Source organism: Aotus nancymaae, unplaced genomic scaffold, assembly GCF_030222135.1.
Source record: "Aotus nancymaae isolate 86718 unplaced genomic scaffold, 86718_ANA_hifiasm-v0.15.2.pri h1tg000183l, whole genome shotgun sequence".
Lineage (NCBI taxonomy): Eukaryota > Metazoa > Chordata > Mammalia > Primates > Aotidae > Aotus > Aotus nancymaae.
Window position 1 is genome coordinate 827,302 of NW_026988598.1, and position 12,367 is coordinate 839,668.

The 12,367-nt window shown below is 38.9% G+C and overlaps 1 protein-coding gene and 1 non-coding gene across 7 annotated transcripts in view; both read right to left on the reverse strand.

The window, feature by feature from the left end:
• The window catches only part of LOC110568090 (ankyrin repeat domain-containing protein 62-like), a 98,699-nt gene that overhangs the window by 61,193 nt on the left and 25,139 nt on the right, over window positions 1–12,367 (reverse strand). For 5 of the 6 annotated variants that reach the window (XR_010340905.1, XR_010340907.1, XR_010340906.1 and 2 more), the window contains exons 2-7: window positions 10,196–10,310; window positions 9,872–10,045; window positions 7,210–7,316; window positions 5,742–5,879; window positions 3,299–3,366; window positions 1,932–1,985 (exon numbers count right to left, since the gene is read on the reverse strand). Coding sequence is in view for 2 of the 6 variants with exons in the window: in XM_064371808.1 (XP_064227878.1) it covers window positions 1,932–1,985; window positions 3,299–3,366; window positions 5,742–5,879; window positions 7,210–7,316; window positions 9,872–10,045; window positions 10,196–10,310 (656 nt within the window). In the remaining 4 variants the exon portion in view is untranslated. Of the gene's footprint in view, window positions 1–1,931; window positions 1,986–3,298; window positions 3,367–5,741; window positions 5,880–7,209; window positions 7,317–7,440; window positions 7,589–9,871; window positions 10,046–10,195; window positions 10,311–12,367 lie in introns of those variants that run through there. The other variant, XM_064371809.1, reaches the window with a different exon arrangement.
• Window positions 4,381–4,487, reverse strand: LOC135273004 (U6 spliceosomal RNA). The gene has a single exon (XR_010340909.1). It is a non-coding gene; the product is annotated as a U6 spliceosomal RNA (small nuclear RNA).

Genomic DNA, 12,367 nt, shown 5'->3' on the forward strand with positions numbered 1-12,367 from the left:
ACCAGAAGTATGAATCACATCAATAATAAACCTTACAACTCTAAAATGATTCTTTTGGAAAGGATACCACCAAAAAGCTTTTCAAAGTTACATCCATTTTATTTTTTAGTAATCTTAATTGTTAGAATTGATATTACCTTCTTGAAATTCTCACGTTTTAAATTTCTGCAACACCACTTCCTCTGACTCCTCTCCTACATTTCTCTAGCTACTGCTCATTCTCCCTTACCCACGCCCTTTTCCTTTGGAAAATGTTGCTATGCCTAGGGTCCTGTCACTGGCTTTCTTGTCATTATACAACTTCAGCTCATTGAGATCTATGAGTTTGCTTAATAATTATAACAGGATCATTCGATGTTGGCAACTCCTACCTCAGAATTTCATCTCCAGCTAGAAATACCTATTATCCAATTACCTACAAAAAGTATCCTCTATGATTGTTCCATTAAACTCACATTTGTCTTCCTTCTTCCCTACACTTCTCTATTTACCTGAAATTCCCTGTTCCTCTAGTATAGTATAAATGTTAGTGCACAACTTCAAAACTTATAATCTAAGATTTCTCTCTGCCATCTAACATTTTACTTTCAACAATCACTAAACCATATTAACTCCGCCTCTTTTCTGCCTTGAATTTATATTTTCATTGCCACAACAGAAATGTTTATATTTTCTAGTTAAACATGGCCTCTAAATTGATGTCTTTCACAAGGGAAAAAAACCCCTACCAATTATTAATATTTTCTAAATAAAAACTAAGAAAAAAATGAAAAGAGAATAAGGGCAAGAAAAAAATAGATATTTTAAAGTGAATAAACTGAGCTTCTTATAATTATTTCACCTGGGGTGGGTGAAAATCTCATAGTAGATTAAGACTAGTGCAACGACTGGTGATAAGGAAACTATAGTTTTGACCATGGCCAAAGTTTTCTTTGTCTCCCAGTCTATGTGGTTACCTTTCATCTACCTTCTAAGTGAGGGGTCAGCAAACTACAGGTCATAGGCCAAATCCAGCCTGCCATATGCTTTTGTACATAAACGTTTTTTGGAGCACAGTCTATCTATGCCTGCTTTCACACTTCAGTGGCAGTGTTTAGTAGCTATGACAGAGACTAAACGGCCTAAAATATTACCTATCTGGCCCTTTACAGAAAAAGCTTATCAATCCTTGCTTTATACAATAACCAGAATGCCCTAATCCTCAAATCTTGTGACTTCCCTTCTGAAAAATTTCTAGTGAATCCCTGCAGCAAACATTGCTGGTTCCCTATCAAGTAGTCATTCCTTATTCTTTCTTGCTGGAGAAATGCAAGTTTACCTGGATATTCATTATCCAATATCCCTCCAAGCTCCAAAAAGAGAAATAATTATTCTAAGCGAATCACAGTAATTACATTTGCTTTTCCAGTGCCAGGTTTAGGAATGAACAGCTGGTGTAATCAAGCCAATAAAATGTCACAGGAAGTCCAATGCAAGTTTCTGACTTTTCTTCCTTTTCTAAAAGGAACACTTGAAAAAAAGTAACCCTTCCAGCCTTTAATACTCTCTTGTGAGAACGTGATGTTTGAAGCTGTTGCTAAGTAGCCAACCATGAAAGGAGATATCAACAAAACACTGCCAACAGCACAGCTGAAAGAGGGACAAGTGAGATAGGATGGTATTGCTGAACCACCAAAACAGCTTTGGCTCCCATTGTTTCAGCTATTGTTAGTTAGATCATCTAATGTTTGCAGTCACAAGCACTCTAAGAATTTTTCCATGGCCTACGGATAAGATCTATTCATTTCAATATGTTTAAAAAGTCTTTCCTAAGCTTAACTTAGCTAGATATTCAAATCAATCCCAACCACTCTCATATTATACTTTTTTTTGCACTAGCAAAACTGTACTAACTGCTCATAAACTCTGTGAAGTTCCCTCAAGCATCTTACCTTTTGCACTTGCTTTTCCTTTTGGGAAATGTGCAATCTTGTTAGCTGTTCCTTCTGCCAAAAATACAATCTTGTTAGATATTCCTTTTGTCAACCATCATTCTTCGGCTTCTTTACCTGGCAAATGTCTACTCACTCTGCATGCTTACCTTAATCCTACCCATGTTTTATTATAATAACATTTTAGCTAATGGTAACAGAGTGTCTTCTTCTAACAAAATTGATGTTATGACAATTAACTAGCAGATGGAACAAATCTCATGGTAACAAAGTATATATATCTCATTTGATTTCCACTTGCGGGGAATTAAGTCAATACTAGCGAGACCTTGTTGGTATAAGAATATGTAACATGACCTGTGCTTCACAATAAGGAATTTATTTTCTGACTTCACATAGTAGGTATCTTTAAAAAATAATATCCTATTGGTATTGGTACAGTTCTTATGGATGTTTCTTCATGGTACCAGAAAAGTCTCATTGAAATTCTGGTTTTGAAGAGAGTTACCTTTTCAGTGACACAAATCACTCTGTCAGAGTTGACCTCTGAACAACAAAGGTTTGAACTGCAGGGGCCAATTATCTGCAGATTTCCTTCTGCCTCTGCCACCTAAGACAGCAAGATCAATCTCCATCTACTTCCCCCTCCTCCTCAGTCTAGCCAACTTGAAGACTCTCAGGATGAAAAGCTTTATGATGATCCACTTTCCACTGAATGAAAATATATTCTTTCTTCATTATGATTTTCTTTATGTTTCTTTTGCTCTAGTTTATTGTATTAACAATACAGCATATAACACATATAACAATAATTAAGATACAACAAATATGTCTTAATTGACTTTATAATCAATAAGGCTTCCAGTCAACGATAAGCCATTAGTAATTAAGTTACGGGGGAGTTTAAAGTTATACACAGATTTCAAAGTGAATAGGTGACTGACACCCCTAAATCCCACACTGCTCAAAGATCAGCTGTAATATGTATTTACTAAATACAAAGCATTTATTTTACAGATTAGAATATCCAATTTTACAAGTCCAATTCATCAAAGTGACTATAAAGAAAACATACTACATACTAACTTAAAAATCTTTTTTCTTATTTACACAAAAATATCATCTAGAATTTTAGAAAATAAGATAATGAATTGTTTTTTCAGATAATATGGCTTGAGATTATAAAATCGCCTACAAGTAACCTTTTAAATAATTCTGAAATCTAGATTACCAAGAAAGTAATTTAAAAACATACATTCAATTTACACAGTGGTTTTTTTAAACTGCTGTTTTGTGATCACTTCCTTCCTCTTACATTTTTATCTATGATAGGACCATCGAGAGGAATGCACTGTCAGAAGTCTTACCTGGATTGCTATTTTGAAGACTTTTCCATTTCTTGTTTGCTTTATATTCAGAAATTAGTCTGCGAATGCTATGTATAAAAATGTAGTAAATACAATTAGTATTTTAATGCTGATATGAAAAACATTTACCAAATACATTAAATTCTTAGAGTATATCAAACAATATCAGAACTTTATCCCACATACTTTTAGTTTTTAAGCTCTACAAAATTCTTATTAAGTTTCTAATTAACGAAGAAAAAAGTAAAGTACTCATGAAGTGAGGACAGTAAAACTCAGTAAATTAACATGTAAGGTTGACATAATGGAAAACGATCTGACTTGTAAGTCCTAGCTCTGTAACCAACATGTATTTGTTCTTGGACAAGTTCCTTCTCTTAGGCTCAATGTCTTCTTCTAAAGAATGAAGATTTTGCTACCTTATTCACTAGGTTGTTATAAATGTTTAATAAAATAACATTTTAATGTGCTCAGAGAAATAGTAAAGCAAAGGAATAATTTATTCTTGAACTTTATTGTTGAAATTATTTTGGAATTACAAATGAAACCCAATGTGTAGTTTCCCATATGTCTTAACATTAAAATGTTGTGATCTTCTGAAAATGTTGTTAAGCCTTAATTTTGCTTATTAGTTGTTCTATTATCTGTGGCTTATGATTCAGGACATCTCAATTATTTCATAGTTTGTGTTTGTAACTAAATTTATTAATAAATAGATTGTCTCATTAGAATAGATAACATGACTTTAACTCTGAGCCAGCAGATCTTTGTTAGGATGATGCTTTCTCTCCATGGTCATCTAAAACTGACATGGAAGACAAAAACTCTAATTTTTTCAAGTTTCATGAAGGAAATGTAAGTGAGTATTTTCTCATTTCTGAGATACATACTACCAATATATTCGCACACAACACACCATGGGTTACTCAGCTCCATTCTCATTTCATAAATTACCTTATAACAATGTTTTTGTAATGAAAATGCATAATTTCACTATTGGCTAGCACCTGTTTTGCTCTGACTCACACTGTTTTCTGGGAACTTGCCAGAAAACTAGTCAGATTACCTTTTTTGTAACTGTGTGAAATATGGAATGTTTCACAGATTAGTGTGACATGCTTATGTAGGGGCCATGCTAACTTTCTCTGTATTGTTCCAGATTTAGTATATGTGCTGCTGAAGCAAGCACAAAGCCCTACTTTTATAAATGGGTGCTGATGAATCATGGATGAAGCTTGGCTCTGTTCAGTCCAACTCACCTACCTAAGACTCAAGTCATTCTGATAATGGCTTCCTATGAGGTAGAATTTGAAGATATTTTAAAAACTTGAGGTAGAGAAGCAAGTAGCTTGGGAGATTTTTATTATCGAAAACAGATTCTTTGAGGGGCCAGCCACAAGTTGGTGCCCACTGCTCTGGGAAAGGATAACATGGGACCTTCCGCTATCTAAGAAAAGCTGCTACATAAGATATAAAGGGGCTTGGGGTAAAAATCTGGTAGCAAAGAAGAAAAAACTTTGATATCTTTCTGCAACACTATCTGAACATCTCTAATAGCTTAGAACTATCCCAACTAATATTTGCTGGAAAGAAGACAAACAAGGGACTCAAAGAATAACTTACCATCAATATCTAGGATTCCAGGCTAGGATGTGGGCTCCACATGAGATTTTGAGTATGGGAGGAAGGGTCAATTTGCTCACTATGTGTGTGGGTAAAGCTAGGATGTCTAGAAGCCAGAGCAGGGTACTGGTGCTTTGGAAACAATGGCCGAGCATATAAGCATATTTATGTGAACTACAAGTTGTGACTTGGAAGCCTATGTATAGATTACTATAAAGAATGAGGGATCTAAATCAGAAGGGGCATTCTTGTGGCAAAGGTCAATCTTTACTGGACTGCAGGAGTAGTTTCAATGACAAAAACCAGTTAACAGAATCCATGGGAACAACAGAATAATTAGAATATCCTCCCCTTTCCACTCCTACTGACTTGTAAAACATGATTGTCTTCTTTGAACTTAGGGGACCTCTTAGGTTCTTGAAAAATTCAAGGTAGAGGGTATAGAAGACAGCTCCCAGGAGATAGTCCAACATTTTCTGATAAACTGGACATTTCAAGACTCAAATAACTAATTATAAAAATCAAAGATGTGAAACTATTTTATCCCATGCACAGGGGTTATACTTGGAATGAAATGGAAAACATTAGGATCCTTAAGCATAAAAGTCTTTAAGAGTCTTGAGTTAAGGAATCCTGCACTCATTGCTACTTCTAACTAGTCTAGTCTTATGCTTGATTTCCGGCTGATGAAGTGGACTAACTCACGGCCACTCCAAACCTATCTGAACCAAACTATGAAATCTCACCTGATGGATAAGATGTAATGGTTACAATTATTTTAAGCCTCAATTTACTGTTCAGTGGCCTTTTAAACACTTACTCTTGAAAGTTATAAGCAACAGCATAGTCTTCCGCTGCCCATCCAGATATATCTTGGAAAACGACATCAATATTGTGCTGAAGAAGCTGGTCGACTATACTTGTTGATCCATTACGAGCAGCAAGTATGAGGGCTGTTCTAAAATAACAGAGAGATAATTTCATGTTTAGGAACTTTAGCAAAGTTACATTAAAAACTATATTTATATACTTTACCAATTTAATATCTTGTCTGACCATGTAGAATTAACCAATTATATATAACTAATAAACAGAAGCATCATGGGTGCTCAAGGGTTCATGTTTGTAAATTGCAACCAAAGCCAAAAGGAAGGGACAAGAAAGCCTCTTGTCCCACTGGGATATGACACAGAAGAAGTTGCTAAAATAAAGTCCTTTGATGAGCAGGATACTATGCTCAGGTCACTTATCTAAAGTAGCTAAACATTTAAGTGATGAATTATCCATTTCTTCCCTAGTCTGATATATAGTAATTCAAAATCAGCTTGGGGTAAGTAAGAGCTATCTGTAGGTTTAAAACAATAAAAATAATGCTAATAATAGCCACAATAGTTTCAGTTAATACTACTCATAATCATGTGCGAGGCACTAAATTAAATATACACATTACTCATAAACAACCACCATTGAAAGAGATATTATTTTCTCTTTTTCACATAGAAAAACATACTTAGTGATAAGCAATGTTCCCAAGGTCACACATCTAGCAAGTAGAAAAGCGACAAATTAAACCCAGTCTTGGGTGAATCTAAAGCTTATCCTTTTTTTTCCTCATTGTCAGCCACCCATGGCTTGTATTCATGAAAATAAAAGTTTATCCATTTAAAGCTATCTTTTTTCCCTCTGCCCATACTAATTAAAAATAACATAAAAATACGCTAGAAGTAAAAAGAAGAAAAAAACCCAATGAACCCACAGTATCTTGCAACAGCAATTAACAGTCACTCAGGAATAATCTAACATTAAGATTCTTGAGAGAAAGCAAGCTAAAGCGAAGTCATGCAAAAGACAAAATGATTTTCAACTCTAATTTATCTTTAACATAGTATTTTTAAAGGAAAAGTATGTAAGAAGCAGAGGTTAAAACTACTATAAGAGAGTTAAGAAATTTCAATATTGAGTCAAAGTAAACTACAAGTTGAAGTCCACACTTTTAAAACAAATAAAACCAATATGAAATCCCTTTAGTTAATGTAAGATCATATGACTCAAAATATCAGCTCATCTGTCAACAGTCAACATAATAAGAGAAGATGAATCCTACAATACAGACTTTTTATGTTGCCCAGTGTAAATAATTGTTTACCTGATGATTTGTGTTGATATTTCTCTCTCTATATCAATAATAATAAGTTAATCTTATCAATTTAATATTTCTGATGAGTGACTGTTACCACTCTAGAACAACACTCAGGTTTAAAAATGAACAACAAAAAAAACTATCATACCTTTGAAAATTATCTATTGCAGTTAAATCTGGTTTTTTCTTCAACAAAAATGCCACCATTCGCTCTTTTTTCCTATTTATGGCAAGTAAAAGTGACGTAAGTTCACCCTGTAAAGCAGCAAAAACAATTTATAATTCACAAAATTACATATTTCTCAACTGAACTGAAAACCTTATGTAAGATCCTATGAACTTAAATGTCTGAAGTAGAAAGTAAATAAAAAGCAATCACTTCCTTCTCACTCCACTGTGCTTCCCCACATGCTGTTCCTTCCCTCTCAGATACCCCTCCTAGGGTGCCTGGAAGGCACAGTAGCAGACTGGAGCACATATGCCTCACATAAAGGGGTAACCTCTGCACAGCATACTGAACAGTGATATGAGCTCAAGGGAATTCAGATGTGATCCTTTAAGAGAAGCCTGAAATCCAGATCTGTGTATGAGTCATCTGAATTTTACATGCTGACACATCTTATGGAGGTAAACTAAACTAAATCTATGGGGCACATTTAGACTTCAGACCTTGTGTTTTCATCTTTGCTATGAATGTATTTTTAAATAGTTGTATGTAAAGCAAATACTTGCATGTAAAATATTTCCTTTTAGTTTCAGATGTTTTACCAAAAACCTCAAGCCCAAAAATGCAATAAAAATTGCCATTAAGATTCATAATTGCCACTTCAAGAACTTTTCCAGCATTCATTCATTTACATTCTATTTGTATTTAACTTTCCCAACTCATTTAAAAAATAGATAATTAGTTCACAGGACTGCTGTAACTAAGTTACTGAAAGAATACCTATCTGTATTCTTACTAACTTCATGGTTTTCAGTGTTTAAAACTGCCATCCTAACCATGCCAAAACTCTACAAATCTAATTACTTACTGAGATAGTCCATAATACAGCTTCAACTTTTAAAAAAGGTGAAAAATTTGCTACTATTCTAATGGGAGAACCTGCTTATAACAATGATTTCTTGACCTACTCGCCTGAATGACAACTAAGAGACAAAAAACCCTGAAAGGGTCAGCCTCTGCTTATTAAAAACTATCTCAAAGCAATTTCTAAAGACCTTCTGAATGGCGGTGAACATTCAATGGTGTCAAGGAAAAGGTATTATTCCGTAAGCTATTAAGATGTTGCAAATAATATTCGTTTGAACTTCCCACCCACAGAGGTAGAGAAAGATAAAAGTCAAGCTAATATTCAAAGAAGGAATTTAAAGGAAGTATTTATAGTGCCTATGAAACTCCGAACTCTTTAGAAATTTCTTAGGTTTTTGAGATAGGGAAATTTCTATTACACTTATCTGTTCAGTTGGTTCTTACCCAGAAGTGTATCAGAACATCAAGGAATTTTGTGGTTGTAGCCGCTGCTGCTGCTGTTGCTAAAGACAGAGTCTCACTCTATTAACCTGGCTAGACTCCAACTTCTGGGCTTAAGCAATCCTCCCACTTCAGCCTCCCAAGTAGGTGGGACTACAGCCATGCACCACAAGGCCTAGCTTCAAGGAAATATTCTTAAACATCCATTTCCAGGCTTTAATAGATTTACTATATCAAAATCTTCAGGAGAGAGCTGAGACTTGTAGATTTCGTTTTACTGTCCCCAGGTTACAGTGATGCACAATTCTAGCTGAGAACCAGTGCAGTAGACAATCACTTCAGTCTCATCTCTCACCCAAATGACTAATTCCCTTTATCATTTAGGGATTTGGCCAAAAAGAAGAAAGAGTAAGAGACAGAGTCATTCACTATACACACCATTCAATTTTCCTGTCTAGGGTGAAACGGACTAGTAAACTCAAAATCCAACTTGATTTTGCTATTTGTAACTCCTCATCTCCCATCTTCCATCAAGATATTCTAGATTTGAGAGGGCAATTTAGATGCTTATCTAAGTGACTCTTTCGGCCAGAATAGAATAATATCCATTAATTATGTGTTCTTCCCTCTGCTGAACTGCTTCCTACTTCATCAGCACCCATTCATGCCAATCTGGTTTCCTCAGAGTCCTACCAAAATTGATCTTGAGGCAATTTTACAACTCACTCTCCCAAACTAAGACTTATTATTCCCCAAACTGAAGAGAACCTTGTCTAGACACATACACTGGAAACAAACAAAAAAGACAAAACCCTCTTCTCAGTATTTGTCCTCATTGCCTAATGTCCAAATCAGCATGCATATTTCTGATGGCTGTTCTTTACCCTGTCCAACCTTTCCCTCTTGTGCCCTTGACCAAGAGCAATCAATTGCTCTCACATAAATTATTTTTTGGGGGAAAAACTGTCAACAGCAGCAAGGATTATATTGATTGTAAAATACTTTAATTTTCTTTGAGATTTAAGGGCAAATTTTGCTTTTCTGGGTCACCTTATGCTAATCAGAGGGGAAAAAAAACTCGGGTGGAAAAATGTTTTAAAGTATTACCTTTCACAAATTCTGTTTTCACAAATATTTGTAAGTGCATATGCTGCATCCTCTAGTGCTTTAAAAGCTTCCATATTTATAGGAAAATCTTAGATAATTACATTATTTAAAAATATCTTCACTTAGGGAGTACTTGAGCTTCCAAATATAGAAAACTGACCCTTACATACGTCAATGGTAAAACAAATACACTTGAAATACTTTGAAAAGAACACCGGTTGATCTATACCTGGCTTCTTGCTTCGATATCTGCACCATATGCAAGCAGTTTTCCTGCCATTGATATATTCTCATTGTCAATGGCATAGTGCAGGGCAGTGTTGCCGTACATATCTGTAATATTTGGATTGGCGCCATGTTCCAGGAGGATGGATGCACAAACCTCTTTCTGACATTGTACAGCCTGTCAGTATTAGACCAAGAAATAGATTGTAAATTCTAGGAAATTTTCCACCTGATTCAACAACTAGTTATATTCCAATGAGATTAATTCATTTTATTCTGTGATTTTAAATTAAATCCATTCCATGCTGAAAAAGTTGACACCATATACCTTGATCAGAGCTGTCCTGTTTTCACTGTCAGTGAGGTCAAGCTGGCATTTTCTGGCCACCAAGTGAGTTACCACTCCTGGATGGCCATGGGCACATGCCCAATGTAGAGCAGTCCTATTAGAGTGAGAGGACATTTCAGGCAATTGTAGTGCACTATCCCAAAACAAACAATGATACATTTAACTGTAAACATCAAATAGTATGTTATCCCTCTGCCTTAAAAACTAATAGTTACTTTGCTGTGAAGAAAGTTCAATCTTTGTTAGCAATTATTACCCACCACATTAATGAAAGAGCAGGTTGCTTCATAGAAAGGGCTTAGCCTTTGGATTCAGTTCAATTTGGGCTTGATTCCTACTTTAAGCTCTGTCACTCATTCACTGCTAGTGAGCCCTTATGAGCCTCAATTTTCTCATTAGTAAAATACAGATGAGAATAGTAGCTATCTCCCAGTGTGATGCTTACATGAGAATCTATACAAAGCATTTACAACAGTTCTCAGCACAAATAACCGCTCAATAATCGTAAAGCATTACTACTTACAAAACCATTTTAATTAAGTAAAATATTACAATTATACCTACTTTGAAATATGTTTTAAGGATTAGAGGTATCACTGTATTTCAACTAAGAAGCTCATTTTGTCACATTTTAACATTTCTGACTTTGGAATCCTGCTTATAATCCTACCCCCGTCCAGAGACACAGGACCCCTGGCACATATCCCTGTCCACAGACCCTGGACCCCGGCACTTCCCCTGTCCAGAGACCCAGGCCCCCGGCACCTACTCTGTCCAGCGACCCAGGACCACTGGCACCTCCCCCCTGTCCAGACATCCAGGCCCCAGGCACCTATCCCGTACATGCGCCCTGGAGCCCAACACCTACGCCTGTCCAGAGACACAGTACCCCCGACGCCTACCCCTATCCGGAGACCCAGGCACCCTGGCACCTGTCCCTGTCCGGAGGCCCTGGACCACGGCACCTACCCAGGCTCAGCCCCCCGGCATCTATTCCTGTCCAGAGACGCAGACCCCCGGCACCTACCCCTGTCCAGAGACCCAGGACCCCGGCACCTACACCTGTCGAGAGACCCAGGACCCCGGCACCTGCCCCTGTCCAGAGACCCAGGCTCCCTCGCACGTACCCTTGTCCAGAGACACAGGCCCTCTGGCACCTTGCCCTGTCCAGAGGCCCTGGACCCCGGCACCTATCCCTGTCCAGAGACCCAGGCCCTCCGGCACCTGCCCCTGTGAGGAGGCCCTGGACCCCGGAACCTTCCCCTGTCCAGAGACCAAGGCCCCCCGGCACCTGCCCCTGTCCAGAGACCCAGGCCCCCCGGCACCTGCCCCTGTCGAGAGACCCAGGCCCCCTGGCACCTACACCATCCAGAGACCAAAGCCCCCCGGCACCTACCCATGTCCGGAGACCCAGGACCCCCGGCACCTGCCCCTGTCCGGAGGCCCCAGATCCCGGCATCTACCCAGGCTGAGCCCCCCAGCACCTATCCCTGTCCAGAGATGCAGGCCCCCCAGCACCTACCCCTGTCCAGAGACCCAGGACTCCGGCACCTACACCTGTTCAGAGACCCAGGACACCGGCACCTGCCCTTGTCCAGAGACTCAGCCTCCCCCGCACCTGCCCCTGTCCAGAGGCCCTGGACCTCGGCACCTACCCAGGCCCAGTAACCCTGGCACCTACGCCCGTCCAGAGACCCAGGACACCCGGCACCTACCCCTGTCCAGAGACCCAGGACCCCCGGTACTTAGCCCTGTTCAGGGGCCCTGGACCCCAGCACCGACCCTTGTCCAGAGACCCAGGCCCCCTGGCATCTACCCTTGTCCAGAGACCCAGGCCCCCCGGCACCTAGCCCTGTCCTGGACCCCGGCACCTACCCCTGTCCAGGGGCCCTGGACCTGGGATCTGCCCCTGACAAGAGACCCAGGCCCCCCGGCACCTACCCCTGTCCAGAGGCCCTGGACTCCGGCACCTACCCCTGTCCAGAGACCCAGGCCCCCCAGCACCTACCCCTGTCCAGAGACCAAGGTCCCCCGGCACCTACAGTAGTCCAGAGACCCAGGCCCAAGGCACCTACATCTGTCCAGAGATATAGGTGCTCCCGCATCTGCCCCTGTCAAGAGACACATGCCCTCGGCACCTGAACATGTTCA